General features: G+C 39.0%; 1 protein-coding gene across 2 annotated transcripts in view; it reads left to right on the top strand.

The window, feature by feature from the left end:
- MTUS2 (microtubule associated scaffold protein 2) overlaps positions 1 to 20847 on the top strand; it is a 667437-nt gene that overhangs the window by 207825 nt on the left and 438765 nt on the right. For both annotated transcript variants that reach the window (XM_020997212.1, XM_020997217.2), the window contains exon 4: positions 2 to 242. In XM_020997212.1, the coding sequence (XP_020852871.1) occupies positions 2 to 242 (241 nt within the window). The remainder of the gene's footprint in view (position 1; positions 243 to 20847) is intronic.

Here is a 20847-nt window from a genome sequence, read left to right as displayed (position 1 = left end):
GGTGGCAGACAGACCTGGGAAAGAAGAATTTTGTTCACCCCCATATACCCACTATGAAGTACCTCCAGCTTTCTACCGATCTGCCATGCTTCTTAAACCCCAGCTGGGATTGGGTGCGATGTCCCGGCTGCCCTCTGCTAAGAGCAGGATTCTGATTGCAAGTCAGAGGTCTTCGAGTACTTCTCTTCATCCACCAGGACCAATTGCAAATGCTACCAATGTCTATCATTCTGATCCTTCAGGTAAATATTTAAATAATTGCTCTCTGATGTTTTTTAATGAGAACACATAAAATAGAAGTAACTGAGATTATTAATAGCTACTGACACTTTGAGAGAAACTTTTTTTCATCATTCAGAGTTGTGTCTTCTGTGGGGTATATAACTACCCCAGACTAATCAATTCCTTCCCATTTGCAAGGTATTGACTTAGTGTTCTATCAGCAGTCTTATTATCTCCCCCCAAGAAATAATTTTAAAAATACTAATTTTCCTGGGCAAGAGTTAAGTGGTATTTGCTTTTTCTTTGGTCTGGAATCGCAGGGGTGGGGAACCTTCGGTCTCAAAGCCACATGTGGTCCTTGAGGTCCTCAAGTGTGGCTCTTTGACAGAGGGCCACACTTGAGGACCTGAAGGGCCACATGTGGCTTTGAGACCGAAGGTTCCCCACCCCTGGTCTGGACCCATGAGGTCATCAGCGTGGGCTTCTCCCAGTATGGAAACTCTGAGCCACCATGGATGCAGTTTGCTAACTCATCTGTAACTTAGGGTCTTAGAGAGTCACCCTGGGACATTAACTCTCGACAGGTTAAGCGATGCGTGTTTCATCATCCTTTTATGTGTTTTCCTTTGCTGCACTGTACTCAAGTACTACATAATGCTAGCTGTTATTTATTATCTACTAGGCCATATGATCATAGATATAAAGTCAGGAGGGACTTAACCCATCCTCTTCATTTTATAGATGAGGAAAGTGACTCCCAGAGTGGTTAAGTGACTTGCCCAATTTCCCATAGAAAGTAAGAGACAGAGCTGAGATTCAAATTCAGGTCTGTTGATTCCAAAGCCATTGCTCTTTCCACCTTGCCTGAATTTATTATCTGATATTATCTGACATTATCTGGCATTATCTGAAGTTAAAGGCCCTAGCATAAGTAAGTAAGGTTTATTCAAACTTGGATTTTAGAAATGTGGCATCTTCCCCCCAACCCTGTTCCATCCCACCTTCATATGACCCTCCTGAATGCTGTATCCATGTTCATGTCTCTTTGGGGTTCTCTTCATTTAGTCACACCCACAGCTCTTGAGGCCCCATTCCATAAATCTCCTAGACAAAGCCAACAGACACATAAATGCAAAACAGAAAGCATTTAATAAAGCATAACAAACTAGTAGCAAAGATCTTATGTCATGTAATAAGCCTTTTTTCCCCCCCAGCGCATTTGCCCGTGACTATCTATCACCTCCTTTGACTCCAAGGGAGGCTGTGAGTCCTTTATCCATTCATTTTCTTGGCACCTTCAACCCTGTAGGAGAGGGATACAGGCAGTTTAAGCCTATGCACTAATGATACAGGGCACCTACGTGGTGTAGTAGATAGAGTGCCACTCCTGGAGTCAGAAGGAACAGAGTTCAAATTTGGCCTCAGACACTTAGTAGCTTTGTGACCCTGGGCAAGTCACTTAATCCTAATTGCCTCAGTTCCTTGTCCATAAAATGAGCTGGAAAAGGGAATGGCAAACCACTGCAGTATCTTTGCCAAGAAAACCCAAGACTGAGTCACAAAGAGTTGGACACAACTGAAAAACAACTAAACAACTGACTAATACTGCAGCTTGAAATCTGAACTGCACTGCCTGGTAAACTCCCCTTCCAGCCTTGGCTTGAGAGGGCAGAGAGCAGTGCTCACCATTACCATGTGTACAAAAGCCCCTGGTTTCTCCATTGCCCTGTGCTTCTGGTCATGCCCTCTCTTCCAGCCTCCACCTCTCTCTAGTCTCCTAGAGGACCACTCCTTTTCTGGTGGCTAATTATTTTGCTCTTTGTGCAAGACTCATTCACATGTACTATTTTTTTTTAAACTTCTCCACCTGGGAGTACTTATTATTCAGGATCTCCTTTGTAGACACCACACACAGGCTTCTGGGAGATGAATTTCAGAGACTTTCTCCCAGTGAGTGAAGCTTTGGACCTAAAAGCATTGTGGGAACATTTTATATACTTTATGAATGCCTTTGACTGAGACAGATATTCTAAAACAGGTGTCAACACAACTCATTTCCCAAAGTTAATTAAACCAGTCAGGCTTCATTTTGAAAAAAAAAAATTTAGACAGATGAACAGCTGTCCTGCTCTTAAAGACCCTCAAGGAAAAGGATTGCATGGCTTTCTCTTTGATACCTAGTCTAAGGCTTCATTCTTAGTACATTTTCCCTTAAATCTGACTTAAACCAATTATCTTGTTATTTAAATTCATTTTAAAATAATTATTTATTTGCAATAGATAAAACCTAGATATACTGTCTTTGACAATTAGCTACCTAGTTGATGTCCTTGCAAATGCCAAAAATAATTCAAATTCCCAACACCTTTTTACTTAGAGTCCTCTTTTTCAATCCTTTGCCTTTTATCACTCTCCTCTGAACCTTCAGTTCTTGGAAATCTCTAAAAAAATCAGGATTTTAAAGTCAATTTTTCTCCTAATTTGCCTCATACAAAAGAAAAAAAGAATTATTTTAAAAACATAATGACAAAAATAATTTTATTGATGATAACAATAACTAGTATTTGTGGAGCAACTCAGGGTTTGCAAAGTGCTTTGCAAAGATCTCATAACCATAACAAATATCCTCCTAACAGCCCTGGGGTGTAGATACTGTTATTAGCCACATTTTACAGATGAGGAATCAGGCAAATAATTCCTGACTTGAGGTCTAGTGCTTTATTTATCTAGCTGCCTCATAGATGAAGGGGGAAGTGTCAGAGAATTTGGTATGTTTATTCTCCCAATAGTCCATCGATGGGGAGAGAAGAGTGCTGCTTCACAATGCATAATGGTCTAAGACAAGGATGGGAAACCTGTGACCTCCAGGTCCTCAAGAGTGGTTCTTCAGTTGGGAGTCAAAGGGCCATACTTGAGGACCTAGATGGCCACCTCTATCTTGAGGCCACAGGTTCCCCACCTCTGGTCTGAGAAATACAGAATTGCTAGATTTGAAGAATGATCTTTGGTTGAATTTTTATGAGCTTAGGTAGTAAAAAATGGGTTATTTTTTACAGTCTGATATGCTTGCCAAATATCCTGGAATTCGATTCATAAACTCGTACTCATCACAATTAATTAAGCAGGCAAGCAACTGGGAAATTGTGAAACACTCATGAAATGTCAATAGAATCAGAGCCTTTAAAACTACTGCATTTCCTGGGGCAGCTAGGCGGTGCAGTGAATAGAGTACCGGCTCTGGATTCAGGAGAACCTGAGTTCAAATCCGGCCTCAGACACATAACACTTACCAGCTGTGGGATCCTGGGCAAGTCAGTTAACCCCATTGCCTAACTAATACATAAATACATAAACAAACAAGCAAACAAGTAAATAAATAACTACTGCATTTCTTCATACTTCAATATTTCAGGGATCTGTGCATTTACCATTTTTATATATTTTTCATTACTTATTGGAGAAGGAAGTGGCAAACCACTCCAGTGTCTTTGCCAAGAAAACCCCAAATGGGGTCACGAAGAGTTGGAGATGACTGAAACAACTGAACAACAACAAAAATGCCTTCCATTGATGCAGATCACATACTCTTTCTGATTTGTTAGACAGTCTTTGGAAGAGATTATAGCCAAAAATTTATCATTCTGGCTACTTTGCTGATGAGCCTATCTGATGAACATAGGTGAGCCTTTAGATAACAACCATGCAGTCATTGGGTAAAATCAGTGATAGACTTTGAGGTAGAAAGGACCTTAGAGGTCATTTAAATACAACTCATTCCTTTTATCTCTGCAGGAACTGAAGCCAAAAGTTAAGTAACTTGTCCAAGGTCACACAGAGATAAGATATGGATCTAGGTCCTCTAACAAGAAATCCAGCACTTAGAGCTTAGAAAACCAGCACTCTGCTGGCAAAGCCTTCAAGAACCCAGTGTCATCTCCATGATTTGATGGTGTCGTCAACAAATTTAAAATTTTTACTTCATTTATTATGCCATCAGGTGTTTATTTCTATCAGTCATTCATTGTGTGGCAAGGTGGTCCAATGGATAGAGCACTCAACTTGGAGTCAGAAGAACTTAAATTATAACCCTGGGCAAGTCACTTAACTTCTGACTGCCTCAGTTTTCTTGTCTGTAAAATGAGGGGATATTAAAGGCACTTACCTCCCAGAGTGGTTGTAAGGATCAAATGAAGTGACATTTGTAAAGTACTTTATAAATCTAACGTGTTATATAATTGCCTAGCTATTGTTATTAACTCTTATTATGTGTTTGTTAATTTAACAAACATTTGGTGAACAAAATATACCATGCTAGTTGCTATGTGGAATATGAAGACACATCACTCATACCTACAAAGAATATTGCCTACAATATTGCCTAGGAGGTAAGGCAAGTATGTAAACATCTACAATTCAAGTCAATATACGAGAAATGTCGTATGAAAATTTAAAATAAAATTGCAAAGTGGGGAGGGTTGCTCCCAGCATGTAATGGTCATGGAGAAGGTGGCTTTTTACATGGCCTTGAATGAAGGTTGATTCTCTATAATTTCAGACATAAATTTATGTGCTTGCACATATATAAACTATAGCAGACTTCTTCCAATCTCAGGGAGGGAGGAGGGAAAGGAAGGAAGGAGGAGTGGAGGGATAGAATTTAGAACTTAAAACTCAAAAAAACAGTTTAAAAATTGTTTTTTTGGAATGTAATTGGGGAAAAAATAAAATATTATGTATGAAATGTGAGAAAGGAGGTAAGATGGAGTGGCCAAGTCAGTCTTAGAAACGCTTAACCTACAATATCTTATTTCTTAATCAACATAAAGTTGATTTATATATGAAAAGTTAAATGTTCTTAGTGTTGTTATTTTAGATTTTATAAAAAGCTGACATCATCAGTTGCTTTAAAAAGGTTGTGTAAGAGATATCTGGAAACAAAACTTGGTAACTCCTACATTACATAAAACAAAAGAAAAAATTATTTCACAGCTTGGGACACAAGAGTAAGTTCGAAATACATTTTCAAACTTGATTAAAGTACTGAAATAAGCATATCTTTATTTTTTTGTTTAGAAGAGCCCTTAGGAAGTTTGGGAACCAATAAATCAAACTTTTAAACTAAAAACCTCCCCAAAAAAACAAAACAAAAAAGAGAAGGGGAGCAAACACTCCAGATGGGCAGAATCATATGAACAAACCAAGGATTGGGTATTCAGACATTTGTTAAGTTATCCTGAATGCCTAGAATTGAGAATTTATGCTGTAGAGGAGTAGATGAAAAGGTGGTTTGGGGCCTGATTGTACAGGACCTCAAATGCTAGACGAAGGAATTTGGACTTTATCCAGTAGGCTATAGGAAATTATTGAAGGCTTTTGAGGAAGGCAGTAAAGCTCAACCTTAATCATATCAGGGACCTCTTTGGTGGTCTGTGAGCCCTATGTACCTGTTCCCAGAATCAAGTTTTTAAATAATTGAAGGAAATGCTAAAATTTCAGTTGGAGGTTAGTGAAAATAAAGATGTCATTTTTTCCCGTCCAGGTTTATGGACTCCTGAAATCTATGGTCCAGGGACCCCCAGTAAAAAACCCCTGTTTTCAAGGAACATTTTAAAAATCTCTCAGGCAGTAGCTTAAAGCAGCTTCTGTTTGCATTGAGGTTTTGGAAGGACTCTGTTATTTATGGATCAGAGATGACCGTACCAGTAAGGAAAAGAAAAGGCAGGAAAGTCTTTAAAAAGCAGTCTGACACAGTACCTAGCATACTGCCTCGTATACACACACTCAGATCCTCAGTGCCACAGATGCTCAGTAAAGATTTGTTGAATGAACAAATGAATGAATGATATTAATAAATAGTTGGAGGAGGGGGAGATTTGGACATCCAGTAGAACATTAACTGGGACCAGAAGATACTGAAGTACAAAAGCAACCATATAGGACTAAGTGTTAGAAGTCTAATTAGCAAAATGAGGAGAGAAGGAAAGGAAGAGATGAGAAAGGGCTGGAAATTTGATTTCTACTCAAGATTACGTCATGGGCAGCAGATAATAGCTGCTTCTGTTTGCCTTATGGGTTGGCCAGAGTATAATAATATGGGTCAGAGGTATCTGAGAAAGCTAACATCAATTCAAATAAATTCAAGGAGTTTTGCCAACTGGCTACTATGTACCAGGCACTGTGCTTAAGGTCTGGGGGCTACAAAGACAAAATGGTCCCTGTTGTCAAGGAGCTTATACTCTGTAGGATAACAACGTAGACCAATTAAAACATAAAATATATACCAAGTAGTTGAGAGGAAGCATGGAGGCAGGGCTAGCTCTAAGAACTGAGGGATGGCATTTTAGGTTTAATCTCAAGATTTCAAGAGGCAAAAGTAAAGCAGAGCATTCTGGCCTATGCAAAAACATGTCCTATCAGGAGAAAAAAATAACAAAACTCTTCATAAATAAAGCCTCATTAGGGAGCCCAAAACAGTTGAGCTCCCATTAACTGAGTCACCAGCAAATAGGCATGGAATTTTGCTTTAGCAGTTAGCCACAGAAGTTAGCCATCAGCTAGCCACCAGCATGCACCACTGAGGATCACAATTGAAAATCTCACTTCCAGAAAATATGGAAGGGAAGAAGAATTGCCATGAACAATAGAAAGTACATAGTACATTATGTTTGTGTTTCTGCCAGTAGCAAATAATAGCTGTGAATGCACCAATAGAGAATGTTAATAGAAGATGGAGGAATGTCTCTCTCCTCTACTTTTGATTATTAGAAAGAATGAATTACTTCTTGAAAGAATGGAAAAAGTACTTCAAAGGGAAAATACAAGGGGGAGCAGAAAAATCTGAAGGAATGGGGAATTCTATGCTGTCAGTAGTCTTGGGGGAAGAAAAATATGTTAGAGTAGGAAGGAAAGAAGCACTAATGAACATTTGAAGTTATAGAATGAATAGTAAATGAGTAAATGAATGAAAAGGCATTTATTAAACACTACATGTCAAATATTGTACTAAATACTGGGGTTACAAATACAAAAATGAAAGATGGTCTCTACTTTCAAGGAAAATACCTTCTAGTGAGGGAAACAATAAGACACAGGGAAGTGATGGCCAAGAAGGGATATTTTCATTTGGGAAGTTGCAGAAATGGTAAATAGAGGCATAGGGAAGATGATTGATATAATCTTTCTAGTAGCAATGGGGATATTGATTTGATTATGGTTACAGAACTGGAAAGCAGGGATTGGTGAGGGGTATATGTGTAATAGCATGGCTGCCAAGAAGATAACTGGGGAATGAAGTGAAGGGTTGGAGGGTTGGAGCCTGTCTAGATAATAGTGCCCCCCCCAATGAGGCACTAACTAACCAGAACAGTGAGGCCTTAATACAGAAGTTCTGGAGGCTGCATGGTCTCTAGTCTGGGTACCAAGGTGTCTGACAGGAAGTTGGCTTGGGAATTCATAAGACGTATGAGATACTTCCCATAAAGTGGAGAACCTGATCCCCTGAAAAGGATGAGGAATGCGGTGAATGTACCTGCTGGAGAAAGGTGTTTGCATAGAAATTCACCATACACAAAAATTAATTTAATTTTATTAATCAAGATATTATTTATATTAATTAATATGAAAGTAATTCAATTTTTTAAAAAAATTAATAATAATGATTGATAATAAAACAAAGAAATAAGGAAACATGAGTTGCCTCTAACTCAGAAAGTTTTTGGAGAAAAGATTGAGTTCATTTTGGGACATGCTGGCTTAAGGTTCCATTTTGATATCTAAGTGAGAAATGTGGGTCTGAAACTCAGGAGGGAGATTAGGCCTGGAGTTACGTCCTTGGGTATCATCCACACAGAAGTGATAGTTGGGAATCATGTGATGATCACTAAAGCAGAAAGACAAGAGAAGAGGAAGGAGGACAGAGTTTTGGGGAATGATTATGTAATTGGACAAAAGACGCAGGAGGAACCCACAAAGGAGAAAAAAGGAGCAGAGAGGCAGAAAGAGAACCCAGAGAGTACAGTGTTACAGGAGCCAAGAAAGGAAAGTGTACAAAAGTTGCAAGTTAAAAACACACACACACACACAAAAGTTACAAGCAGTCAAGAACGATGACTACTGCAGAGGCAAGGAAGTAAGGAGGAAGATAGGTGTTCCCTCTATTTCACAGACAGGAAAACTGAGTCTCTGAAGTTAAATGAGTTTCCTAAGATCATATCAAAAGTACTTGTCAGAACTAGATGAAAAACAAAATCTCATGATGCTCTGCACTGTTCCCTGAGCCACGTTGCTAGATAATTAATGTTATTTAACTTAATAATCTTGTGATTTAATTAGGAAGTATGTTATTTATTTAGTGTACTGGACCTGGAGATAGGAAGACCTGAGTGTGAATCCCGCCTCAAATAGTTACTAGCTCATTATTTCCAGACAAATCTTTAACCTCTCTCAGTCTCAGTTTCCTCTTCTGTAAAATTGGGATAATTATATCTATGTCCCAGGTTTGTTTTGAGGATAAAATGAGATATTTGTAAAGCACTTTTGCAAACATTAAAGCTTGGTATCAATGCTAACTATTACTATTATTCTTATTTTTTGAAATACTTATATTGTAAGCTACTAAAGAAAAGAGTTCTGTTCTCTTTGTGCCTTGCAAATATATAATTAGCTTCCATATTAAGTTTTTAGGATTTATGGTGATTAGTATAAGAAAGGAGAAGAAAAATTTTGAATGCATTTTGCAGACTCTTAGAAGCTATAATTTCAAGTACTTTTTTTTATTAACTTATAATTGTAGAGAGATGGTGATAAGCTTTAGCTAAGAAATATAATATGTGAATGAGAAATATGCATGAGTGAGTCTCATTTTAGGGGGATGGTAGGAAAGAGGAAGATGATCCTGTTAACTTTCCCACTCTCTGAACAATGAGCATGTTAATGTGAAGGAAATAGACTCATCACTAGGACTTCCTTGAGACCTGCCTTATTGAGGGTGACACTCACTGATAGTCATCTATACAAAGATGGACGTGTCAGCCATACCCTACTGTTTTATGGGTCAGCAGAAATCTATTAGCTTTTCAAGGAGTTGACACATTTTATCTATTTGCTGTCAACATGCCCTCCTTAATTTGACAGGCTGTGTATGTTATCTGGGAGATTTCCTCATGTCTGTTTGCTCAGCTTTTAGGTGATCAGAGCAAAAGAACAAAGTGTAGCCTCGATAAACAGGGGAAGCAGGGATGGCTTGTGGGAAAGGACTCAGCTCCTGAAGGTTCCCACTCTTCCAAGGTCAGAAGGGCCACAAAAGTTAAGGAAACTATAATTTGGACAATGGAAGTCCAGTAGAGTCAGGTAGTGGGAGCAGTGGTCCTGTAGTCCAAGCTTTGACTCAAGCCTGAGGCTGCATGATCCAGATTGAATTTCTCTGGCATATTTAAGTGTCCTGATGGCCTGAACGCAGCCATCCCCCAGGCACGGGGGCTAGAGACCTAGGAGTTACTTTTGACTCCTCCCCATCCCCAAACTTTCAACGTTCAGGCTTCCTTTGTAATATCTTTTAGTTCTTTCTCTCCATTCCACTAACCCTGATTCAAGCCCTTATTGCATCGCACCTGGACCAACATATGCCCCCTGAGTTTTTCTTCGTATCTCTAGTCTCTACCATCTGCTATCCATGTTACACCCCACTGACAGGTCAGTCTTCCTTAAGTGTGGGCCTGATCAGGTCATTTATTTCTCAAAAACTTTCGCAATGTCTGTTAAGTAAATCCAAAAGCCCTTCACATTTAGCCTCCTCCTACCTTTCCAGTCTTTTCTCTGCCAGGTATACTTTAATCCAGTCACACTGGCTTCCAGGCTATTCCATGAATAACACACTCCATCTCCATATAACTTGCTTGCGCATATATTTTTGCTTGTTGTCCTCGCCTATTGGATTGTTAGTTCCTTGAGGGCAGGTACTATCTTTTGCCATTTTTTTGAATCCCCACTACTTACCACAGTGCCTGGCATATAGCAAGCAATTGATAAATGATTATTGGCTGAATTGAGCCCAAAATTCTGGATCAGGGGTGGGGAACCTGCGACCTGGAGGCCACATGTGGCGCTCTAGGTCCTTAAGTGCAGTTCTTTGTTGGAATCCAAACTTCACAGAACAAATCACCTTAATAAAAGGTGGTGCAGTAGATAAGAGTACTGGGCTTGGGATTGGGAAGACTTATCTTCATAAGTTCAAATCTGGCCTTAGACACTTACTAGCTGTGTGACTCTGGGCAGGTCACTTCCCCTTGTTTGCCTCAGTTTCTTCATCTGTAAAATGAGCTGGAGAAGGAAACGGCAAACCATTCCAGTATCTCTGACAAGAAGTAGGGTTATGAAGAGTCAGTCAAACACCACTGAAAAATGATTCAACAATAACAACAAAAGAAGTATCTATTAAAATCAAGTGCTATGATTTGTGTATTTAAATAAATATTGTTGCTTTAGGGGCATCCTACATCATGTTCTCTACTCACATGGTGACCACCCCAGTTCGAGCCCGCATCTCCGTTTGCCTGTACTAGTAGAATAGTTTTTTTAATTGGTCTCCCCTCTATCATCTATCTGCCATAGAGTTGATAAAATGACTTTCCTTAATCATATCATTCCCCTGTTTGGTAAACCTCAGTGGCTCCCTATTGCTTCTAGCATCAAATACAAATTCCTTTGCTTGTCATTAAAAACCTTTAGAAACTCACTCCATCCTAATTTTCCAGTCTTATTATATATCATTCTCCTTCATGTATACCATGGTCCAGCCAAACTGGCGCACTTTCCTCCTTCTTCACAAATCTCTACATTCTGTCATCATGATTCTTCGTAGTGTGTCCTCTTAACCTGGAATGCATTTCTTCCTCACCTCCATCTTTTAAAATCTCTACTTTCCTTCAAATCCCTGCAGAAGTGCTGACCTTTGACATGAAGCCTTTCCTGGTCCTCTATCTGTTCATGTTCCACTTCATTTTACTTTGTACTTACTTTGTATGTATCATATATATTTATATAGCTATATGGTGCCTAGCCCTATAGGTCAGAAGCCCCTTAAGGGCCAGAGAGGTTAAATTTCTGTCTCTGTATTCACTTTACTTAATACAGTTTCTGGCGCTGCAGATTAAAAAATGCTTGCTGATTGGTTGATTGATTAATAGCCCAAAGCACATCAAATAGCGTTTGTTACACCTGACAAAGTTGTGTCATTTTGCATTTGCTTCTGAGGCTGATTGTTGTCATTTAAAGAAGGTTTTTCTGAAAATAAAATTTAACAATTTTTTTAAAAAAGCCCTCAATGGAGGGTCCAGATGGCAAGACAATACCTCTTTTTGTGAGAAGAAATAACTTAAAGATTTCTGTCTAATTAACATTTTTGTGCTGATGGGAAAAAAATTAAAGAAGATTCTTGATGTGCAAAGAGTCCCCATATGACTCAGTGCTTATGTAGACAATGTCACAGCAAGGACACGTATACCTAATATTCAAAGCTTCCCTGCCATTTGTTTTTGCCCTTTTCGTTAATGTTACTCAGGGCTGAGTGCAGGGGAAAATGAGAACCAGAGACTGGAATCTCACTCAGAAGTGATGCCCTGTAATTTCATTGCTTCTCCTCTGTTAGCCGAGAGCGAGTTCACTCATTCTTCAATCTGACAAACCCTGAACTTCTCCATTTGTGAAGGAAACAGGAGACATTTTCCAGAAGGAAAATGTTCCGTGCCTTGAGAAGAGAGTGGCAGATTTTTGAGTCAATAAGTGATTCTGTGCTATATTCTGTAACTTTTGTAGTTGAGAAGGGAAAAACGCTGATTACAAGTATATGTAGAAATGAAGTTATGACCAACATATTTTATATAGGCTGAGTTCATCATCTAGGCAGCATGTCAGAGAATACAATCCAATATATTCATCCTTTTCTCCTGATCTGAAGGGTTTTACTCTCCAAGTAATAACTGTCCTCTACTTTTTTTTTCCCCCCTGGGTAAAGAAATTATATTAGCATAATATCTCCTAGAGGGTTCTAATAATATAAATCCTCATTTCCCCATGTATTCATAAATCTATTTTCTATTCAATTCAACATTATCCCTCTTCTATTCTGATCTTTTCTTAATGTAGGGCAGGTGATTTTCCACCTTTTGGGAGGAGGAGAGATAGGAGGAAGGGAGTGTGTCAGAGTAAATTTGAAATTGTGGGAGATTGCCTGGGAATGCATACCTAATAAGGACATTGTGGAATGGTTTGTGGTAGGGAGAGGGCTAAGAGGGAAAGGAAAGTCCCTTCAGTCAGAGGACTACAGGAGGGTACAAGGTGTCTTGGGAGAGATGAAGCAAATGAATATTTGCAGTGAGGAGTGCTTACTACTCAACAGTTTTTGCTTAGAGATGAATTAGATGGATGAATGTTACCGTGTCTTATGTGATAGAAAACAATTTCTTTTCCTTTTGTGTGTTTATGGGTTGCAGGCTCTGGATTCAGAAGGTGCATTGCTCCATTCCTTAAATTAAAAAAGCAGTGTTTAGTAGAAAGCAGATTGGATTAAGAATCAGAAGACTTTTCTTCGTGGACTCTGCCATTTACTAGCTTTGTGACTTTGAAAATCATAGAATCTTGAAGTTAGAAGGGACCATCCATAGATGGTGTTATCAACACCAGTGATTCCCGATCTGTGGGACAAACACTGGAGGGTCATAAAAGTCTTATAAGGAATCTTTAATGTACAAATTGGTATAAGTAAGCAATCATGACTCCTGTGGACTCAATAAGATATATGTCTTACTCTATATGTATTAGTGTTTGTCAGATACTACTAATAATAACTTACATTTATGTAGTGCTTTAAAGTTTGCAGAGTTGTATGTTATTTCATAGGGCAGGTAGGTGGCACAGAAGTTAGAGAGCTGGGCCTGGGATTGTGAAGAGCCAAGTTCAAATCTGACCTCAGACACTTACTGCCTGTGTGACCCTAGTCCAGTCACTTAACCCTGTTTGCCTCAGTTTCCTTGTCTGTAAAGTGAGCTGGAAAAGGAAATGGTAAATCATGCTAGAATCCCTGCCACAAAAATACCAAAAAGGGGTAACCAAGAGTCGGACGTGACTGAAGTGACTAAACAACAACAACGTTATTTCTGATCTTCATCTGATCTTCACAGGAACCTGTGAGGTAGACACTATTATTATCTTCACTTTACAGATGAAGAAACTGAGGCTGAGAAAGGTTAAGTGACTTGCCCATACTCACAAAGCTAGTAATACCTGAGGAAGGATTTGAACTTAGATCTTACTAATGCCAGGTCCAACACTTTATCTACTATACCCACTCACTGCCTCTAGGAATAGATGGATAGATAGATAGATGGATGGATGGATGGATGGATGGATGGATGGATGTTCTCTACATCTCCAAATGTGTGTATGCTATTATAATTAGGAAAAATAAATCTATTTGAAAGCTTTGTTGAATTCATAGCAACTTTTTGCAATTGTGCATTTTTTAAAATACAAATTAGAGGCAGTGAGGTGGCACAGTGGATAGAACACTGGGCCTGGAGTCAGGAAGACCTGGGTTCAAATCCAGCCTCATATACTCACTAGCTGTGTGATCCTGAACAAGTCATTAACTTCTGTCTGCCTCAGTTAACTCAACTGCAAAATTGAGATCAAAATAGCACCTACCTCACATTGTTCTGAGGATCAAATAAGATAATATTTGTAAAGTGCTTAGTACAGTGCCTGGTGTATAGTAGACAATAGATGCTTATTCCTTTCTCCCCTTCTCCTAATACTACCACAGTAGCAATGCTAGGGGTCCATACTGTATTCTAATATTAAAAAAGGTCCTCATATTTGAGAAAGCTAAGAGCTGTGGATATGGATCAACCTATACACGTGAGGAGCTCTCCTTGCTAGGGCATCCCCAGTACAGGGTCATCTAGGTTTCACTTCATTACTTCCTGAAGTAACTTGTTCCACTTTTGGACAGCCACAATGATAATGATGATTCATATTGTAGTGCCTTAAGATGTAGAAAGCATCTTCCTCACAACCCCTTGTTAGGTTGTTACTATAGAAGTATTATTTTTCCTTCTTTAAAGTTAAGGAAAGTAGGGCTCAGAAAAGTGAACTGGCTTGTCCAGGCTTATACACCTATAAAGTGGCAAAGCCAAGAATCAGACCTGGGTCTCCTGGTTCCAAGAACAGAACTTTTCCCATTGTGACATTTTACTTATAGTTACTCCAAATTGGTACAGGTAGTGCTGAAAACTCCAATTTATAACACTGAAGACATAAGGGCATTAAGTCCAGTTTGCCAACACTAAGTGTAACTGTTCTTTGTACACCCTTCTGTGATGGCATCATTCTAGGGAATCTCTGCTAAGTCAAGATGATGCCTTTGCCTTCTTTTACCTCCATACCCCACATATGATGTTTATGATATTGATACTAGCTTTGTAATTGATCTCCTCCTAGACTTCATTAGACTTCATTTCCTTTCATTTTATCCCACCCTCCCTACCCCAGCTGGTTTATTCTATTCTCTCTTTTGACCCTGTCCCTCCTCAGAAGTGTTTGCTTCTGATTATCCCCTCCCCCAATCTACCTTCCCCTCTGTCATCCCCCTGCTCTCTTATCCCTTTCCCCCCTATTTTCCTGTAGGGTAAGATAGCTTTCCCTATCCAATTGAGTATGTATGGTATTCCCTCCTTAAGCCAGATCCTATGAGAATAAGATTCACTCATTCCAGGTCACCTTCCTCCATTTCCCCTCCAGTGTAAAAGCCTTTTCTTGTCTGTTTTATTTGAGATAATTTAGGCCATCCTTCCTCTCCCTTTCTCCTTCTCCTAGTATAATCTTCTCTCACCCTTTAATTTTATTCTCCAGATATCATCCATTCATCTTTAACTCACCCTGTGCCCTCTATGTATCAATCTATCTATACATATAAGTTTTCCCCCTCCAACTACCCTAATACTGACAAAGGTCTCATGAGCTACAAATATCATCTTCCCATGTAGGCATGTAAACAGTTCAACCTTAATATGTCCCGTATGATTTCTCTTTCCTGTTTACCTCTCATGCTGCTCTTGAGTCTTGTATTTGAAAGCTGAATTTTCTATTCAGTTGTGGTCTTTTCATTAAGAATGCTTGAAAGTCCTCTATTTCACTGAATGTCCATTTTTCCCCCTGAAGGATTATACTCAGTTTTGCTGGGTAGGTGATTCTTGGCTGTAATGCTATCTCCTTTGCCCTCCGGAATATCATACTCCATGCCCTGTGGTCCCTTCCTGTAGAAGCTGCTAAATCCTGTGTTATCCTGATTATGTTTCTATTTATTTTTTCAATTTATTTTTATTTATTTATGTATTTTTTGGCTAGGCAGTGGGGTTAAGTGACTTGGAAAGGGTCGCACAGCTAGCAAGTGTTATGTGTCTGAGGCCAGATTTGAACTCAGGTCCTCCTGAATCCAAGGCCAGTACTCTATCCACTGTACCACCTAGCTGTCCCTATCCTGATTATGTTTCCACAATACTTGAATTGGTTCTTTCTGGCTGCTTGTAATATTTTCTCCTTGACCTGGGGACTCTGGAATTTGCTACATTTATTCCTAGGAGTTTTCCTTTGGGGATCTCTTTTAGGAGGATTCTTTCCATTTCTATTTTACCCTCTGGTTCTAGAATACCAGAGCAGTTTACCTTGATAATTTCTTGAAACATGATGTCTAGGCTCTATTTTTTTGTCATGGCTTTCAGATAGTCCAATAATTTTTAAATTCTCTCTCCTGGATCTATTTTCCAGGTCAGTTGTTTTTCCAATGAGATATTTCACATTGTCTTCTATTTTTCATTCTTTTGGTTTTATTTTACAATGTCTTGATTTCTCATAAAGTCACTAGCTTCCAATTGCTCCATTCTAATTTTTAAGGAAGTATTTTCTTCATTGAGCTTTTGGACTTCCTTTTTCATTTGGCCAATTCTGCTTTTTAGAGCATTCTTCTCCTCAGTGGATTTTTTAACCTCTTTTGCCATTTGGATTAGGCTATTTTTTAAGATGTTATTTTCTTTAGTATTTTTTTTGGGCTCCTTTAGCAAGCTGTTGACTAGTTTTTCATGATTTTCTTGTATCACTCTCATTTCTCTTCCTAGTTTTTCATCTACTTCTCTTACTTGCTTCTCAAAAGCCTTTTTTGAGCTCTTCCATGGCCTGAGACTGATTCATACTTTTCATGGAGGCTTTGGATTTAGGAGCTTTGACTTTGTTGTCTTCTTCTGATTGTATGTTTTGATCTTCTTTGTCACCAAAGATTCTATGGTCTGACTTTTTGGTGAAGTTTGCTCATGATCCCAGCCAATTACTTGAGTTATAAACTCTTTGTTAAGGTAGGGGGGGTCTGCTTCCAGTGTGGAGAATGTACTGCCCCAAGCTTTGGGGGTTTTGTGCAGCTGTTTTCAGAGATACTTGTATGGACCTGTAAGTTTTCAGTTCTTCCGTGGTGGTATGATCAAGGGTGAGGTGTTTATTCCTTTCCTGGCCTGTGCTCTGATCTATGACCACAAGCACTTTTTTCTGCCTTGGAACTGTGAGAAAGATTCCCTCTCCACCACCACTACAACCTCTACCACTCCAGCACTCCTCCTTGCCCCAGGACTGTCACCCAGAACTGTGAGCCAGATCCAAGCACGGGCAAAGCAAGAGAATCCTGCCTCAGCACTGGCAAAGAGATCCCTACAATACCCCTCTGATCAGCCACTCGATTCCCCCTCAGTCTGTGGGTCAGAAGCTCAGGAAGTAGCCACTGCCCTGAGGTTGAGCCAGGACTGGGGCTGGGACTGAACTCTCTCACCACAGTCACAGACTTTTCCTACTGACCTTCTAAGTTGTCTTTGGCATTTGTGTGTTGAGAATTCTGGAAACCACCATAGTTGCCTGCAATTCAGTCCTCTGAGGCCTGCTCCAGGTTCACTGAGGCCTCTTTTGCCTTCCATCTGGCACAATATACCTTTCCAATCAACCATTCAGGTTTTCTTAGGCTAGAAATTTGTTTCACTCTGTCTTTTTGTGGGTTCTCCTGCTCTAGAATTTGTTTAGAGCCATTTTTAGAGGTATTTGGAGGGGTTTAGGGGAGAGCTCAAGCAAGTCACTGCTTTTACTCAGCCATCTTGACTCAGCCCTGAACATTTGTTTTAATTGAAAGTTATTTCTCATGCCCCTAGAATATTCTAGTAAAAAACAAATAAACAAAAAAAAATGTTCAGTTCTCTGTAATTCAAGAGTGTGTTGATGTAACTTGTCTGTTGGGTGAATGCATATAAAGTGATGTGGGCAGGTTTTCTTAAGGTTCTCCAAGCATAACTTTCTAGTGCCAGCCAATTGTTATGGAAAAGATTCTAATGCTTTCTGATGGAAGTGTCAGAGAATAACTGTTATGTAAAGTACAGATGAAACTACCTAATTCTATAAATAGAATAGAGAATTCAGACAGCTCAAAGGAGTCAAGACAATTTTTGTTAGTTTATCTTTTGCAGGTTTATTACAATGAATTCTGCTTATTAAAATAATTTTATTTTGAAGTGTGACATACTAGAGGCTCTCCTGTCTAAGCTGTGATTTAAAAATATACAAGGAGGTGCTTAACAGGGCTGTCAAATGTAGACAGTTAAGCCAGTGTGACATATTTTGGTGAGCTTTTAAATTGGTCTGAAAGAATTTATATGCTTTCCTGAGTCAAGTTGGAGATTTGCCTGAAAATTAAATGCCCACTGTACTATAAGAAATTATCAAATGCTAAGCATATGCTTAGTAGATACTTTAGAACATATAAGTTCTGTAATGTTATTGGTATTGTACTCCCTCCAGAAAAACTCACCGTCCTCAAACTAACCTGGTTATGACCTTCACTTAAATAAACTAGACATTGCCTTGGACATCAGACATAGTCTGTCTGAGGATCTGAATTTTCAGCCTTTCTTGGTTAGATAGGCTGTCCCAGATGTTTTGTTCTGCTGCAGTGGCCTTCACAAACCCAGTGGTCACCTCTAAGCTAAAGTGGGGAATTTTTCTGGAGGAAAATTCATTTTTTCTTGCTTTTTTTTTGGTGCCAAAACAGTTTTGTTGCATTGTCTTATAATTCATATTTTTAAAAAGTTTTCCTTAAATTTTGATGTACATAGTTACTGTGAAAGAATCTGAATTAAAAACCCTTTGAACTGAGACTCTTCCTATTCAAAGACAAGCAGATCACCTTTTCAACCTTTCTTGTTCCAGAGCATCTCAATTTCAGTGAGAATTGAAGCAATGATGGATCAGAAAGAATAAGACTTAAGTTCAATCTTAGTCACATTCTAGAAAAAAAAAGTGATGAACCCATTTTTAACTCCTGGTTTCCAATTTCTTTATTTTTTATGCCGCCATTTTTTTCAGTGCTGAATTGGTCTCCTAGGAACTTAATCTTAACCAATGAAAACATGAAATTGTGATCATGCTAAACTAACTTAATTACCTTTTCTGAAAGGCTTAATAAAGCTTGATTGGCTATGGGCATACTATAACTTTGATTTACCTAGGTTTTATTAAAGCATGTGACAGAGACTCCCATTCTTTTCTTTTATACAGTATTAAAAGATGAAGGTACAATTAGTTGGATTCAAAACTGATTGAATGTCTGAACCCAAAGGGTAGTCTTTACTGGTTCATATAAACTTGGAAACAGGTCTCTACTGCAGTGTTTCAGGGATCTATTCTCAGCCTTGTGCATTGTAACATTACTATTAATGACTTTTATAAAGTTATAGGTAGCTTATTAATTTTTTTTTTAGGCAGTTGGGGTTAAGTGACTTTGCCCAGGGTCACACAGCTAGTAAGTGTCAACTGTTTGGTCTGAGGCTGGATTTGAACCCAGGTCCTCCTGATTTCAGGACCAGTGCTCTATCCACTGTGCCACCTAGCTGCCCCCGTAGCTTATTCATTTTGCAGGTAGCACAAAGCGGGGGTAGATAGCTAACACACTGAATGAGAGAATTCTGAAAAATCTTGGCCAGCTAGGACATTGGGCTGACTTGAATAAATGAAATTTAATAAAAATAACTGCAAAGTCTCATACTTAGATGTAAAAATCAGCTTCAGATGTATAGAGAGGGTGGAGGCATGGCTACACTGACAGAGATCTGGGGTTTTTAGATGGACTGCAAGCTCAATATAAGTCAAAAAAGGCAATATAAGTCAACTGCAGTATGGCAGTTAAGAAAACTGTCTTCTTAGGCTATGTAAAGAAAAGCATATTTTATAGGACTAGGAACATAGACCCATAGTGTTCTGCCAAGGTCAGACCACATCTAGGGTATTGCGTTAAGTGCTGATGGCCACATTTGAGGAAGGACATTAATAAGCAGCAGAACGTCCAGAAGGGGGCAACTAGTATGGCGAAGGGTGTCTAGATCATGAATGATGATAATGGACTAGAGGAACTAAAGACTTTTTGCTCAAAGGGAAGCTTTAGGGGGACATGTGATAACTGTATTCAAAAATATGAAGGACTATTAGTGTGGAAGAGGGCTTATACTGGTTCTTCTTGACCCTAGATGATAGAACTAAGAACGATGCATCAGAGTTGTAGCTAGGTGGTATGGGGCATTTAGGTGATACAGTGGATAAAGTGCTAAGCCTGGAGTCAGGAAGACTCCACTTCCTGAGTTCAAATCTGGCCTCAGACACTTACTAGCTGTGTGACCCTGGGCAAGTCACTTGACCTTGTTTGCCTTAGTTTCCTCATCTGTAAAATGAGGTGGAGAAGGAAATGGTAAACCACTCCAATATCTTTGCCAGGAAAACCCCAAATGTGGTAACAAAGAGTCAAATGCTACTGAAGAACAAGAAGGAAAAACTTCATAATAGAGCTATCCAAAAATAGAGTAATGATAGCTAGCATTTGTTACAGCACTTCAGTGTTTTTAAGGGCAGTTTGATGGTGCAGTGGATAAAGCACCAGGTTTGGGATCAGAAAGACTCATCTTTCTGAGTTCAAATCCAGCCTCAGACACTTACTAGATGTGTGACCTTGGGCAAGTCACTTGATGCTGTTTGCCTCAGTTTCTGCATCTGTAAAATGAGCTGGAGGAGGAAATGGCACTCCAGTAACTTTGTCAAGAAAATTCCAAATGGGGTCATGAAGAGTCAGACATAACTGAACAACAGTGACAAGGAAAAACTTCCTAATAGAGCTATCCAAAAGTAGAATAATAATAGCTAGCATTTATTACAGCACTTAAAGGTTTTAAAGGTATTTTCTATATGTTATATTTGATCCTCACAACAGTCTTGTGAAGTAGGAGGTGTTATTGCCACCATTTTATGGATGTGAAAACTGTTATGGCTGAGAGTAGTTAAATACTTTGGCTGGGATTACATAGCTAATAAGTGACTGGAGACAGATTGGAACACAGGTCTTCTTGCATCTAAAGCTAACACTGCACCACCTAGCTTGTCTGCCTTGTTTCCTCTTGTTTGATTTCTTCAAACAGAGATTAGATGATCACTTATTTGGTATATTGTAGAACAGAGATGTCAAACACATCCCTCAACACTCCTGATTGAACTGAACTAGATTAA

This window comes from Phascolarctos cinereus, unplaced genomic scaffold, assembly GCF_003287225.1.
Source record: "Phascolarctos cinereus isolate Bilbo 61053 unplaced genomic scaffold, phaCin_HiC Scaffold_726;HRSCAF=1367, whole genome shotgun sequence".
NCBI classification, from domain to species: domain Eukaryota; kingdom Metazoa; phylum Chordata; class Mammalia; order Diprotodontia; family Phascolarctidae; genus Phascolarctos; species Phascolarctos cinereus.
Note: the sequence above shows the minus strand (reverse complement) of the source record. Positions and strands in the feature narration are given on the sequence as shown.